This window comes from Nansenia antarctica, assembly GCF_963989245.1.
Source record: "Nansenia antarctica genome assembly, chromosome: 17".
In the NCBI taxonomy this organism is placed as follows: Eukaryota; Metazoa; Chordata; class Actinopteri; order Argentiniformes; family Microstomatidae; genus Nansenia; species Nansenia antarctica.
In genome coordinates, this window is record NC_137687.1 from 20,773,061 (window position 1) to 20,787,699 (window position 14,639).

The window sequence follows — 14,639 nt, forward strand, 5'->3', positions numbered from 1 at the left end:
CCCTCTGAAATCAGATCCACAATTCGATCATGCCTACATATGTAGAGCCCTTTATACGCATGACAACCATTTAAGATGTGGGGCATGGTTTCAGTTATCTGCTGGTGACTGTGATGTATGCAGTGTGGGCTATGACTGTCAGGAAGCCAGATGGAAAGGTTTAGCTTCGTTGGTAAAACCTGCAGCCTAGCTTTTAGAGTGAAGGTGACAATACACTCGTCAAGAGTTACGCTTTTGAACACTGCGTGAGACACACACACACACACACACACACACACACACACACACACACACAAAAACACTCAGAAGCCCCCACTAGCTGTCTCTGTCTGGTTTAACCACATACCATCCAACCTGTCACACACCAAAGCGACTGTCACATGTCCTCTGGGGTGTTTCTCCAGTTCAAAACGGGAGGGAAGAGGGAGGGAGGGAACACAAACACACAGAGCGGAGCAGATGGGGGAGAACTGCTGCTGCAAATACTGATTGATTTTAAAAGCAGAACTCTCCACATGAGGATATCTAAAGACAAGCCTGGGCCCAGGCACCAGTAGAAGCCCATCAGTAGAGATGGCCTGGAAAAGAAGACATCAAGGAGAGCAGCCCAGAACTAGTCGACAGTAAACACGTCGTCTCCCACAAATGACGATGTCGCTCCCTTGTAGCGCTCCTTGTGTGAAGTGGTGCCAATTATTGTAATGTATGTTTTGCAGATCAAAGAGAGAGAGAATAAAAACAATTCATTATTTGTTTCTTTGTCGTGAAATAGCTCATTCAAAGGTTGGAGTTTCAGTTGTTTCTATTGAATCCCCCTTGGGCCAATCAAGTGTTATTTTTTGGAATTTCAGTTGTTAACTATAGCACTATTTGGTGGTAAAAATGGACCCAGTGGTGTCTGAAATAATGTGACAGCAGCTGGTGAAACCGAGAACAAGTCGCCAACCAAGCAAAATGTTCAGACTTTTATTCAGAAAACCTTTAATAAAATTCAACGTTGTTGAAAATCAATGACACACTCGGTAGTCAAGTCAAAACAGTCAAGCCAAAACAGGCTTGTGTTGTGGGAATTACTCACCGAATCCATTGCATTGCAATATTTTGGCTTGACTAGAGAGTGTCATTGATTTTCAAAAAAGTTGAAATGTATTTACATTTTTCAGAATAAAAGTCACAACGGTCCATCGGTTGCCGACTTGTTCCCGCTTTCACCAGCTGCTGTCACATATGTGTGACATACAAACATAGGAACGAACGGAGCCAGACCCACAGTCCTGTCCCCCAGACAGACCCACAGTCCTGTCACCCAGACAGACCCACAGTCCTGTCCCCCAGACAGACCCACAGTCCTGTCACCCAGACAGACCCACAGTCCTGTCCCCCAGACAGACCCACAGTCCTGTCACCCAGACAGACCCACAGTCCTGTCACCCAGACAGACCCACAGTCCTGTCACCCAGACAGACCCACAGTCCTGTCACCCAGACAGACCCACAGTCCTGTCCCCCAGACAGACCCACAGTCCTGTCACCCAGACAGACCCACAGTCCTGTCCCCCAGACAGACCCACAGTCCTGTCACCCAGACAGACCCACAGTCCTGTCACCCAGACAGACCCACAGTCCTGCCTGTCCCCGATTTGAAGGTGCGGGACAAGGAAACACACACAAGGCTCAGCAGGTGATAGATTGATTGGTTGGTTGGTTGATTGATTGATTGATTGATTGGGCGGCTGTGGCACAGCAATTATGGCTGTCTCATCTTCTGGTAGAACACTGCAGACAGCTGTAAGTGGTGAGTGGGAGGGTGATTTGGGGAGAATAGAGGTGGAGGGGGAAAGGGATAAGATTTTGATGGGTGGGGGGGATAGGGGTGTGTAGGAGAGGGGTGAGGGCTGAAGGGAGAGGGGAGGGGGGAGGGCTGAAGGGAGAGGGGAGGGGGGAGGGCTGAAGGGAGAGGGGAGGGCTGAAGGGAGAGGGCAGGGGGGAGGGGTGAAGGGAGAGGGGAGGGGTGAAGGGAGAGGGGAGGGGGAGGGCTGAAGGGAGAGGGGAGGGCTGAAGGGAGAGGGCAGGGGGGAGGGGTGAAGGGAGAGGGGAGGGGGGAGGGGTGAAGGGAGAGGGGAGGGGGGAGGGCTGAAGAGAGAGGGGAGGGGGGAGGGCTGAAGGGAGAGGGGAGGGGGAGGGGTGAAGGGAGAGGGGAGGGGGGAGGGGTGAAGGGAGAGGGGAGGGCTGAAGGGAGAGGGCAGGGGGGAGGGGTGAAGGGAGAGGGGAGGGGGGAGGGGTGAAGGGAGAGGGGAGGGGGGAGGGCTGAAGAGAGAGGGGAGGGGGGAGGGCTGAAGGGAGAGGGGAGGGGGAGGGGTGAAGGGAGAGGGGAGGGGGGAGGGGTGAAGCCTGGGGGAGTAACCTGTGCGAGCCTGTCACATGGTTGCAGCAAGAACTCCAGCTCCCCACTCGCTGTAGTCTGGGTCATAGTGGCCATACAGTTCTCCTAGAGACTGGGACTTAGGACTGATGGGGAACTCCTGTGGGGAGGGAGGGGAGGGGGGGGGGACACCCCTGGTGTTGCCGTGGCATATTCAGCACAGCACAGCTCAGCACAGCTCAGCACAGCCACTCTGAAGGGCACTGAGAGACACAGAGAGGTGAGAGGGGGAGAAGAGAGACACTGAGGGGGAGAGACAGGCACCTAGCGTCTTTGAAAGGCCAAAGCCATGGGGGAAAGATGAGGGAGGCGGGGAACGAGGCGGGGAACGTGCGTCTGTGCATTTTTGGGACATTCGGTGGAGAAGTGGAGGACATAAAATGCAGAAGCAAAGAGGGGGTTGTGTAGGGAAAGGGTGTGACTGATGACTAACTGTCACGTCCTGTGACACACAGCTCAGAGCAGACTCGCTGGGAAGGAGGGAGAGAGAGAGAGAGGATTGTGGAGGGGAGTGGTGGGTGGGGCAGAGACAGGGTGCCAGTTTGGCCCACTCCTTAGTTCACAGAGGGACAACAGGGAGCAAACACAGAAAGTACAGAGTGTGACATTTAATCCAATCTAAACGCCAACTCTCTGATAAAATGGTGAATAAAACATTTACATTTACATTTTTGGCATTTAGCAGACGCCTTTATCCAAAGCGACTTACAACAAATACGTTTGTCTAAGTAAGTGAATATACCCATCAGTCATCATAAGAAAAATAAATCTATGCCTAGACCAGGGGCCGTTGGCAGACACAATGCTAGAAGAAGGAAAAATGATTCTTTCTTTACAGTAGTGAAACTGTACAGGGGGGGATAGAACAGGAGGGACAGTTAAGATGTAGCCTGAAGAGATGGGTCTTCAATCTACGGCGGAAGATAGGTAGTGACTCTGCAGTCCTGACAGTGGGAAGCTTGTTCCACCAGCAGGGCGCCAGTGAAAAGCCGGCACCAAGTAGCGCCACTGCTGCATCCACATAGAGGCGGTGGTGCCAGGCGGCCAGCTGAGGTTGAAGAGTGTGGTGATCAGGCTGGGGTGCGAGGGCTGACCATTGCTTGCAGGGTAAGCAACAGGGTCTTGAATCTGATGCGAGCTGCTACCGGGAGCCAGGGATGGGTGTGAAGGAGGGGGGTGACATGAAAGAAGTTTGGGGAGATTGAACACAAGACGGCCGGCAGCATTCTGGATGAGCTGCATAGGTCTGATGGCGGAGGCTGGGAGCCCGGCCAAGAGTGCGTTGCAGTAGTCATGACGGGAGATCACAAGTGTCTGGACCAACTTGTGCAGCTTCTCTGGCGAGGAGTGGACGTATCCTTCTGATGTTGTAGAGGAGGAATCTACAGGTGCGTGCTTTCACTGTGATGTTCGCCGGACAGGATAAGTGGTTGTCAGGGATCAACCCAAGATTCTTGGCTGTCTGGGAGGAGGTCACCATAGAGCTCTCTAATGTGATTGCGAAGTCTAGAAGAGGGCAAGCTTTCCCAGGGGGGAAAGGCAGCTCCGTCTTGGTATGGTTAAAGCTTGAGGTGATGGGCTGACATCCAAGCAGAAATGTCTGAAAGACAGGCAGAGACACATGTCGCCACCTGTGAGTCAGAGGGGGGGAAGAGAGAAAGACTGGAGTGTCTGCGTCTGCGTAGCAGTGGTAGGAGAAACCATGTGAGGAAATGACAGAGCCAAGAGATTTGGTATAGAGGGAGAACAGTAAGGGCCCTAGGACGGAGCCCTGGGGACCTCAGAGGTGAAGTCTCATGGAGAGGACAGCGATCGTCTCCACGTCTCCTGGTAAGACTCCTTCAGACAATTAAGGAGCGCGTGAAGAGGTCAATGGACAGAGAGTCGAAGGATGAGGAAAGACTGGACACAAGGGTGGAGGAGGCTGCATCAGTGGGTAGAAGGGAGAAGGATTCAACAGAGGGTAGGGAGGATAAGACAGAGGAAGAGAGAACGGTGAGGGAGACAGAGAGAGAGAGAGAGAGAGGATTGTGGAGGGGAGTGGTGGGTGGGGGCAGAGACAGGGTGCCAGTTTGGCCCACTCCACAGTTCACAGAGGAACAATGAGTGCAACACATGGACTGGCAAACAGGGAGCAAACATACAAAGTACAGAGTGTGACATTTAATCCAATCTAAACGCCAACTCTCTACCAGTGACAAAATGGTGAATAAAAGCCTGTGCTGATCTGATACTGCAGGTGGTGAGCTTGGTAAAGTGGTACCTAGACAATACAGGCTCAGAAACAGCTTCCAGCCACAGCCCCACAGAGACCTGGAAGAATGGACACAGCCACACCAAAACAAAACACATCACACAAATGAACCAGGGCAAATGAACAAACATCCTGTCCCTCGTGCGTGTGGGTGTGCATGTGTGTGTTTGCGTGCTTGTACGCATGTGTGTGTCCTCCTCGGACAGTGCTTTGTTGCTTTGTGCCAGCACTGGGCTGTTTTGTGGCCTTGGCCAGGCCAGTAGAGGAGAGAGGGGCCGGGGGTCTGGTATCTCCAGTGAGCAGCACACACACACACAGTTGGAGACAGAGGCCCGCTGAGCTGGAGACGCAGGCAGAGACAGAGAGAGGGGAGGCAGCAGATGAAACAGAGCCTTGAGCTGGCCGCGGCCCTGACTCTGCCTCTGCCTCCTACAGTACATCACTAAAGGACTGTCTCTCTCTCAGCTGAGGACAGACCGAAATAGAGGAGGAGGAGGAGGAGGAGGAGGAGGAGGAGGAGGAGGAGAGATGCTGTGAAGAGAAGGAGGGGAAGGTAAAGTGGTTTCTCAGTAATGACTGGAGATGTGGAGGGATAAAGAGAGCACAGGATGAGGTTTAAAGAGGAGGAGAGGAGCGGGGAGATGGGCAGGGTGGTTGTGATAGGCAGGATACAGCTGCCTCTGAGAAGAGCCTCACTCTATGCCTGAGACATGATTGCTGGAGGACGGAGGACCGAGGGGGGAGTAATGTACCGCAGACACTTCACTTCCAATCCCAGGCGAAAATGCCAATTCTTTCTCAATCTCTCCTTCTTGCTAGCTGTTAAAGAGTGCTCCGGGCTCTCCATCTCTCTCATATGTCACTCTCTATTTCCTATAGCATTATGGTCTACAAACCCCACTACCACTCTAGTCCAGTCCAGTCTATTTCAAATGTTTGACATTTAGCAGACACTCTTATCCAAAGCGACTTACAACAAGTACATTTCTTTAAAGTGAGTGAATCACATCAGTCATCATAAGAAAAAAAGTTGAAGTCGGAGTCGGAGGACGGGCTCACGGTAATGGACCTATCGCTAAGCCACGCCCCAAAATAGAAATTGTCCAATCATATCACAGCAAAAGTCACTACAGGCAGAAAACTCGGACAAACAACTCGCTAATATCTGATGGTGAAAAGCTTCTAGACTGAATATTCTTCGTCTATTACCTGCTGTGGTAAATCAGAAATCAGAAATGTGCCAACTCCCGCCATTGTAAGTCATTGAATGTCATTCAGTCACGGTCGGTCAGTCAGTCACTGTCAGTGAAGCGTTGTTTTTGTCCGAGTTTGGCTGTTGTGTGGCGTGGCTTAGCGATAGGTCCATTGCATGAGACAGAATGAGGAAGGGTATATAAAAAAAAGTTGATACCGTTCCTCATTCTGTTCCATTACAAATGATGACGTATCCTCCAACGTCTACCTCCGCCAGCCTCCCCTGGCGTCTGCGTGTCTGGTACCTGCACAGGCGCCTCTCACGAGGGAGGAGAGGACACCGTCTGTCCACTCGTTGGTGGAGAGGTCGTATTCTCCGTACAGCTCTCCCAGACTCACCGCCTTGGGGTTCAGAGGGCACTCCTGCAGGGTTCGAGAGATCACAGTTCACAAAGGTCAGGTGGGAAAGGAAGTGGTTCAGGTAGGACAATGACGGACAAGGGAGAGGGGGGGGGGGGCATGGAGGCAAGTGACAAGAGGAAGAAGAAAGACATGATGAAAAACAGGGAACAGGTTGGTTGGCAGTGCATGATGACATGGAGAAGAAAGCAGGCGTATGGTGTGTGCACGTAGGGCAGGGTGGGGGAGCGGAGGGGGTGTGTGGAGACAGTCAGAGAGAGCTAGATAATGAGAAACACGGGGAGGTGATGCCTGCATGGTGGGAGAGAGATAGAGACCTGAAATAGATATGCAAAGAGCATAGGTGTTGAGTCAGAAATGAAAGAACAGGAGGCAGGGCGCAGAGGGAGAGAGAGGGAGAGAGAGAGGGAGAGAGACAGACAGACAGACATAAATAGACATGCAGGGTTGAATCAGAGGGAGCAGAAGAGAAGGAAATGGCCCCTGAAACCACAGAGAATTACACCAACCACAGGGAGCCACACACAGAGAAGAGCAAAGCACTGAGAAATACACTGAGAATACAATTCCAATCTGAGGTGTATAAATTAACACCATAAGAGTGAATGAAGAAGGCAGTGGAGAATGGTCTGTAGGTAAGGTAAAAACATGAGATTAGATCAAAAATCGAACAATAAAGGAAAACATAAGCTACAAACCCACACACACACACACACACACACACACACACACACACCTGGGCGGTAGACACCCACGCGTACACGCACGCCCAGGTACACAAACACACGTTCACACACTACGTACACTTTAAAAAGAAAAACACTTGAATCGCGACTCCAGGAACATCATTAAAAAAACAACAACTTGGAAACACAACACAGCGCCACTCCATCCCTCCTTCTCTCCATCCCTCCTTCTCTCCCTCCCTCCTTCTCTATTTTTAACCACATCTGGAGGAGCCATGTGAGGGGGACGGGGACACGGGAGGGATTAAGGGAAGGGGGGGAGGGGGGGAGTTAGGGAACATGGCATGAGAAACAACCTGCAACAAAGAGCCATCTTCAGAGAGCACGGCCTCCGCCAGCAGCAGACAGCGCTCACTTAAACGCACCGAATGCAAACAGACTGTCACGAGAAGGCACTAGTAAGCTGGGGCAATTAACACTCGCTATCTCTCCGAGCCGCCTGTGTGTATCACAGCCAGCAGTCAGTCAAGGGTGTGTGTGTGTGCTCATGTGTGTATGTGTGTGTGTGTGTATGTGTGTGTGTGTGTGTGTGAGCGTCTCCATGGCACGTCTTTAATATCGGTGAGGGTACTCTCCTCCAGTCAAGTGCATCTTTGTGTGACTTGATTGTCTCTGAGCTTAGGAGCCAGAGCCTTGTAATAACACTGGATGAACCAGAGAGAGAGAGAGAGAGAGGTAGAGACCAAGACAGATAGAGACACACAGAGAAAGAGACACTGGAGACTGAAAGAGAGGGGCACAGAGAGAGGGGGAAAGACACAAAGACAGACAGAGATAGAGAGGGAGACAGACAGACAGACAGAGATAGAGAGGGAGACAGACAGACAGACAGAGAGAGAGAGAGGGAGACAGACAGACAGACAGAGATAGAGAGGGAGACAGACAGACAGACAGACAGAGATAGAGAGGGAGAAAGACAGACAGAGATAGAGACAGACAGACAGAGATAGAGCGGGAGACAGACAGACAGACAGACAGAGATAGAGAGGGAGAAAGGCAGACTGAGATAGAGAGGGAGACAGACAGACAGAGAGAGAGAGGGAGACAGACAGACAGACAGAGATAGAGAGGGAGACAGACAGACAGAGATAGAGAGGGAGACAGACAGACAGAGAGACAGAGATAGAGAGGGAGACAGACAGAGAGAGAGAGGGAGACAGACAGACAGAGATAGAGAGGGAGACAGACAGACAGACAGAGATAGAGAGGGAGACAGACAGACATAGATAGAGAGACAGACAGACAGACAGAGATAGAGAGGGAGACAGACAGAGAGAGAGAGAGGGAGACAGACAGACAGAGATAGAGAGGGAGACAGACAGACAGAGATAGAGAGGGAGACAGACAGACAGACAGAGATAGAGAGGGAGGAAGACAGACAGACAGAGATAGAGAGGGAGACAGACAGACAGAGATAGAGAGGGAGACAGACAGACAGAGAGAGATAGAGAGGGAGACAGGCAGACAGAGATAGAGAGAGGGAGACAGACAGACAGAGATAGAGAGGGAGACAGACAGACAGACAGAGATAGAGAGGGAGACAGACAGACAGAGATAGAGAGGGAGACAGACAGACAGAGATAGAGAGGGAGACAGACAGACATAGATAGATAGAGAGGGAGACAGACAGACAGAGAGAGGGACAGACAGACAGAGAGAGGGACAGACTGACAGAGAGAGGGACAGACTGACTGACAGAGAGAGGGATAGACCGACAGAGAGAGGGCCACACTTGGACCAGACAGACAGATAGATAGATAGACAGACAGACAGACAGACAGACAGAGGGAGACAGACAGACAGACAGAGATAGAGAGACAGACAGACAGACAGACAGACGGAGAGGGAGACAGACAGACAGACAGACAGAGACAGAGAGGGAGACAGACAGACAGAGACAGAGAGGGAGAGAGACAGACAGACAGACAGAGACAGAGATGGAGACAGACAGACAGACAGACAGAGACAGAGAGGGAGAGAGACAGACAGACAGACAGAGACAGAGATGGAAACAGACAGACAGACAGACAGAGAGAGACAGAGAGGGAGACAGACAGACAGACAGACAGAGACAGAGAGGGGGACAGACAGAGACAGAGAGGGAGAGAGACAGACAGACAGACAGACAGACAGAGACAGAGATGGAGACAGACAGACAGACAGACAGAGAGACAGAGATGGAGACAGACAGAGACAGATAGATGGAGACAGCTGACAGCAGGTGTGTGGATGTCTCTCTAAGCCAGTGAAAGCTCAGCAGCCTACAGTAGCCGGGAGAGGAGAGAGTAGGAGGATCCACTTCCTCTGTCTCCCAGAGACGATTCGCTTTGGTGGCTTAATCCTCTCCTCCTCACTCAGCCCATCCGCTCCGTTTAACACGTACCCCGTTTCACTCCGGGAACCACGGGCTCTCTTAAAATGATTACTCTAGGAAAAGCCCCTCTGAAGATCATGAGATACACTCAATTAGACAGGACGGGGAGCCGGGGGGCGCAGAGGGCCCGTGGGGGACAGGTTCTGAGTGGGGGAGAGGAGTAGGAGCGCTAATACACCACAGAGACGGAAGACGGAAAACTTGATGTTGCCAAGACACACTGATAGGTGTGATATATGCAAAAGCACATCTCTGAGGGTGTGTTTTGGATGCTCTCCTCTGAGCGTCTGGGATTCGCAGGACATGGGGAAGTGTTGGAACTTTGTATTGCATACTTTGAGCTTTGAGCTGTATAGTCATAGGGCAGAACTCCACTGGCCCGGAAAAACACATATAAAAAATCATTCATTCCCACTGCAACCCCCGCCCCGGAACATGTTAAAATAGGAAGCACACTGTTTTTCTTTTTAAACCACAACATTTTAACATTTTAGCATTTTAGCTTTTTAAATCATAATATTGTTTTTCTTACAATTATTTTTAAATGACTAGACTTTTTAAATAGGCACTACATAAACACTGTTATATCTGTCTGTTTTTATTGTATGTATGTGACCTTTGTGTGACTTGATTGTCTCTGAGCTTAGGAGCCAGAGCCTTGTAATAACACTGGATGAACCAGAGAGAGAGAGAGAGAGAGGTAGAGACCAAGACAGAGAGAGACACACAGAGAAAGAGACACTGGTGACTGAAAGAGAGGGGCACAGAGAGAGGGGGAAAGACACAAAGACAGACAGAGATAGAGAGGGAGACAGACAGACAGACAGAGATAGAGAGGGAGACAGACAGACAGACAGAGAGAGAGCTGTATAGTCATAGGGCAGAACTCCACTGGCCCGGAAAAACACATATAAAAAATCATTCATTCCCACTGCAACCCCCGCCCCGGAACATGTTAAAATAGGAAGCACACTGTTTTTCTTTTTAAACCACAACATTTTAACATTTTAGCATTTTAGCTTTTTAAATCATAATATTGTTTTTCTTACAATTATTTTTAAATGACTAGACTTTTTAAATAGGCACTACATAAACACTGTTATATCTGTCTGTTTTTATTGTATGTATGTGACCTATGTGTGTTTTTAATGTGGATAACGTATTCATGAACTGCACAAAGCCTGTCAAAGGAGAATTTCTGTCACTCTGTGACAGACAATAAAGCAATCTTGAATCTTGAATCTTGAATCTTGAATCTTTCACACCGCCACGGAACCGTTCCCTGTTTCCATTCCCATTCCCGTTCTGGAACCTCTGAACCTTGGTGCTGTCTGGCGAACCAGCCTGCGTTCATACCAGTGTAACCAGAACCATCAGCGTCATCGACGTTGGGTGACGAAATGTTACAACAAGACGGCGGCTACTGGAAGAATTGAGGATAATATCTTCCACAACAGTATCTGAAATAAACACTATTTTCGATGAAGAAAGACAGACTGACAGATAGAGGGACACACTGACAGTCAGAGGGACAGACTGACAGAGAGAGAGAGAGGGACAGACTGACAGAGAGAGAGAGAGAGAGAGAGAGAGAGGGACAGACTGACAGAGAGAGAGAGAGAGAGAGAGAGGGACAGACTGACAGAGAGGGCGGCTGTGGCGCAGGAGGTAGAGCTGTCGTCTAATGATCGTAAGGTTGGCAGATCGGTGGCTCAAGCCCCGGCTGGCCACATGTCGAAGTGTCTTTGGGCAAGACTTTGCTCCCAAAATTGCTCCCAGTGAGCGGGCCAGCGCCTTGCATGGTAGCTTGCCGCCGTTGGTGTGTGAATGTGTGTGTGAATGGGTGAATGAGAGGCCGTTGTAAAGCGCTTTGGATAAAGGCGCTATATGGAAGTGCAGTCCATTTATCCATTTAAGGAGAGAGGGAGAGACGGACAAACTGACAGAGAGGGAGAGAGGGACAGACTGACAGAGAGAGGTCCCCACTTGGACCAGACAGACAGACAGATAGAGGGACAGAGAGAAAGAGAGAGGGAGAGGGACAGACAGACAGAGAGAGAGAGGGAGACAGACAGACAGACAGAGAGAGCGAGGGAAACAGACAGACAGAGACAGGGAGACAGACAGACAGACAGACAGAGAGAGAGGGAGACAGACAGACAGACAGACAGAGAGAGAGGGACAGAAGGACAGAGAGAGAGAGGGAGACAGACAGACAGAGAGAGGGAGAGGGACAAACAGACAGACAGCGAGAGAGGGAGACAGACAGACAGACAGAGAGAGAGAGAGAGAGAGGGAGACAGACAGACAGACAGACAGACAGAGAGAGAGGGACCCACCCGGACCAGGTTGAAGCCTGCCTCTCCCTGGCGGTGCATGGTGGTGAGGGTGTTCTGCAGGGTCCTCCAGGTGACTGTCTTTCCGCTGCCCGTCTTGCCCACGATCATGGTGGAGTGGCGGGAGTTCTTGGTCTCGTACAGCTGGGTCACCTTGGTCACGGTGAAGGGCGTCACCTGCATACCACTCTGACGCAGCTCCTCCTCGATGGTCTCTCTCAGCTGGCACGGATGGGGGGGACAGACAGACAGAGAGAGACAGACAGACAGACACAGTGAGGTACACATACAGACCTACGAATAGAGACACGCTACAGAGGGGAGGTGCTGGAGACACAGACATTTTACATGACATTTACATGTTAATGGATTTTAGCAGACGCCTTAATCCTAAGCGACTTGTGACAAATACATTTGTAAGTGAGTGAATCGTCTATCTATCGCTCGTCATAAGAAAGAGTCATCTATACTAGGACCAGGGGCCATTGGCAGTCACAATGCAATGGAAGGAGGAACCGTTTTATTATTATTATTATTTACAGTAGAGAAACTGTACAGGGGGGTCGTGGGGATGAAGAGGTATTTAGGAGGGACAGTTAAGATGTAGCCTGAATCAAACAGACAGAGGAGACAGACAGACAGAGATAGAGAGGGAGACAGACAGACAGAGAGAGGGACAGACTGACAGAGAGAGGGACAGACAGAGATAGAGAGGGAGACAGACAGACAGAGAGAGGGACAGACTGACAGAGAGAGGGACAGATTGACAGAGAGAGGGACAGACTGACAGAGAGAGGGACAGACTGACAGAGAGAGGGCCCCACTTGGACCAGACAGACAGACAGACAGACACACAGATAGACAGAACGGGTCAAACACGGTGGCAGACCGAGGAAATACAGACAGACCCAGGACACCACACAGACAGACCCAGGACACCACACAGACAGACCCAGGACACCACACAGACAGACCCAGGACACCACACAGACAGACCCAGGACACCACACAGACAGAATCAGGCTCAGACAAAAAACAGGCCGACAGGAGAAAAACCTGACAGAAGGTTTCAAACAAACTTCAGCATTAGAGGAAGCAGGAGAATGGCTTTCACGTTTCAGTCAGGCTGAAAATGACTAAGCAGCGGAGCCTGTCACAGCAGATGGGCCTAATCCATTAGGTAGAGGACGAGGGAGAGCCACAGTCAAGCTAATGAGTCTCTGAGTCCTACGGCTCGCTGCTGGGGGCCGCCGACATTGACTGTGCCTTTGTCTGGGCGATGTAACACCCCCGCGCGCACACACACACGCACGCACACACGCACACACACCAGTGCTTTGCTGATGAACCCATGGTGAGAGCATGGAGCTGAGGAAGGCAGACTGGGACAAACACACTCCTGAAAGTAAGACTCTCACTGTATCACTCCATCCATCCATCCATCTATCCATCTCTCTCCTTCTCCCTCGCTCTCTCTCTTCCTCTCTCTCTCTCCTTCTCCCTCTCTCTCTCTCCTTCTCCTTCTCCCTCTCTCTCTCTCTCTCTCTCTCTCTCCTTCTCCCTCTCTCTCCCTCTCTCTCTCTCTCCCCCTCCCTCTCTCCCCCTCCCTCTCTCCCCCTCCTTCTCTCCCTCTCCCTCTCTCTCTCCCTCTCTCCCTCTCTCTTTCTGCACACATGACTGCCACCTCAAAATGTGCCATCTGCTTTTCACACCACGGAGACGACAATGAAAAATGGCGCATCACATCTGCATGCATAATTCAGCCTGTATCCGCCGCATCAGCTCCGCATTTGGCGGAGCGGGGCTATTTATTCATCTATCTGTTTATTTGGGATGTTTATAAACAAAAACACACACACAACACACACAACAGACACACACACACACACTCATGCTGTGGAGGGAGTGGTAGTGTGCTATATGTGTGCAGATGTGAGTGCAGAGAGAGAGAGAGAGAGAAAGACAGAGAAAGAGAAAGAGAGAGAGAGAGAGAGAGAGAGAGAGAGAAAGAGAAAGAGAGAGAGAGAGAGAGAAAGAGAAAGAGAAAGAGAGAGAGAGAGAGAGAGAGAGAAAGACAAAGAGAGAGAGAGAGAGAGAGAGAGAGAGAGGCCTTTTAGAGGTGTCTTAGAACTCTGTACCTACACTGAACCCTCCTGACTGTCCTGATTGGTCAGATGTATGAGTCAGATGTATGAGTCAGATGTACAGTATAGCCCCTGGCTGCTCTTTATGGAGCCCTGGGGTTCGCCTCATAGATGGACGCTGCCAATGTCCCTCTTAGGGATCATGAAGATGACTTGACCACTGATCCAGGGTCAGCTGTCCTCTCTCTCATCGCTCTACAGGTCGGGGGGTGGGGTATGGGTCAGGCTAATCTGATCCTAGGTCTGTGAGGGTTTAGGGGGTTTACCTTGCCGTAGTGGATGACGGGGGTGTCCACGCCGGGGAAGAGGTCCTGGGTGATGGCGAAGAACAGCGGCAGGTCGACGGAGCTCAGCTTGGCCACGTTCATGTCCTTCATGGACATCAGCAGGATCTGAGGGCAGAGGTCAGGGGACACCACATCACATCCTTTCCCGTCGTCACGGTTACATCATCTGTTTTTGTCGTTATTGACATTGTCGACCGTTACCATTCAACACGGCGCCCGACGTAAAACCTTTGGCATACGGACGAGAAACCTAACAAACGTGACTAGAACTCTCGTCCGTAACAGGGACGACTGGGTTTAACGGAAAAAAAAGAAGGAAGGTTGCTATCAGGTAAAAAAAAGAATCCTTTTCAAGTTTTTGTCCTCTTTGATACATTTTTGATCACAGAGTGTTCCCTGTGGGGTGCTAGGCTCACATTTCAGAGTGTCAAAGCTCTCGTATGAATTCAGTGTCTCTTCAGCT

General features: G+C 50.7%; 1 protein-coding gene across 1 annotated transcript in view; it reads right to left on the minus strand.

Moving 5' to 3' along the window:
• Positions 1-14,639, minus strand: part of dnah2 (dynein, axonemal, heavy chain 2) — a gene marked incomplete at both ends in the record, with an annotated part of 183,797 nt that overhangs the window by 66,497 nt on the left and 102,661 nt on the right. Inside the window, 3 exons of the mRNA XM_080547388.1 lie at positions 6,175-6,292; positions 11,749-11,967; positions 14,156-14,281. Of these exons, the coding sequence (XP_080403514.1) occupies positions 6,175-6,292; positions 11,749-11,967; positions 14,156-14,281 (463 nt within the window). The remainder of the gene's footprint in view (positions 1-6,174; positions 6,293-11,748; positions 11,968-14,155; positions 14,282-14,639) is intronic.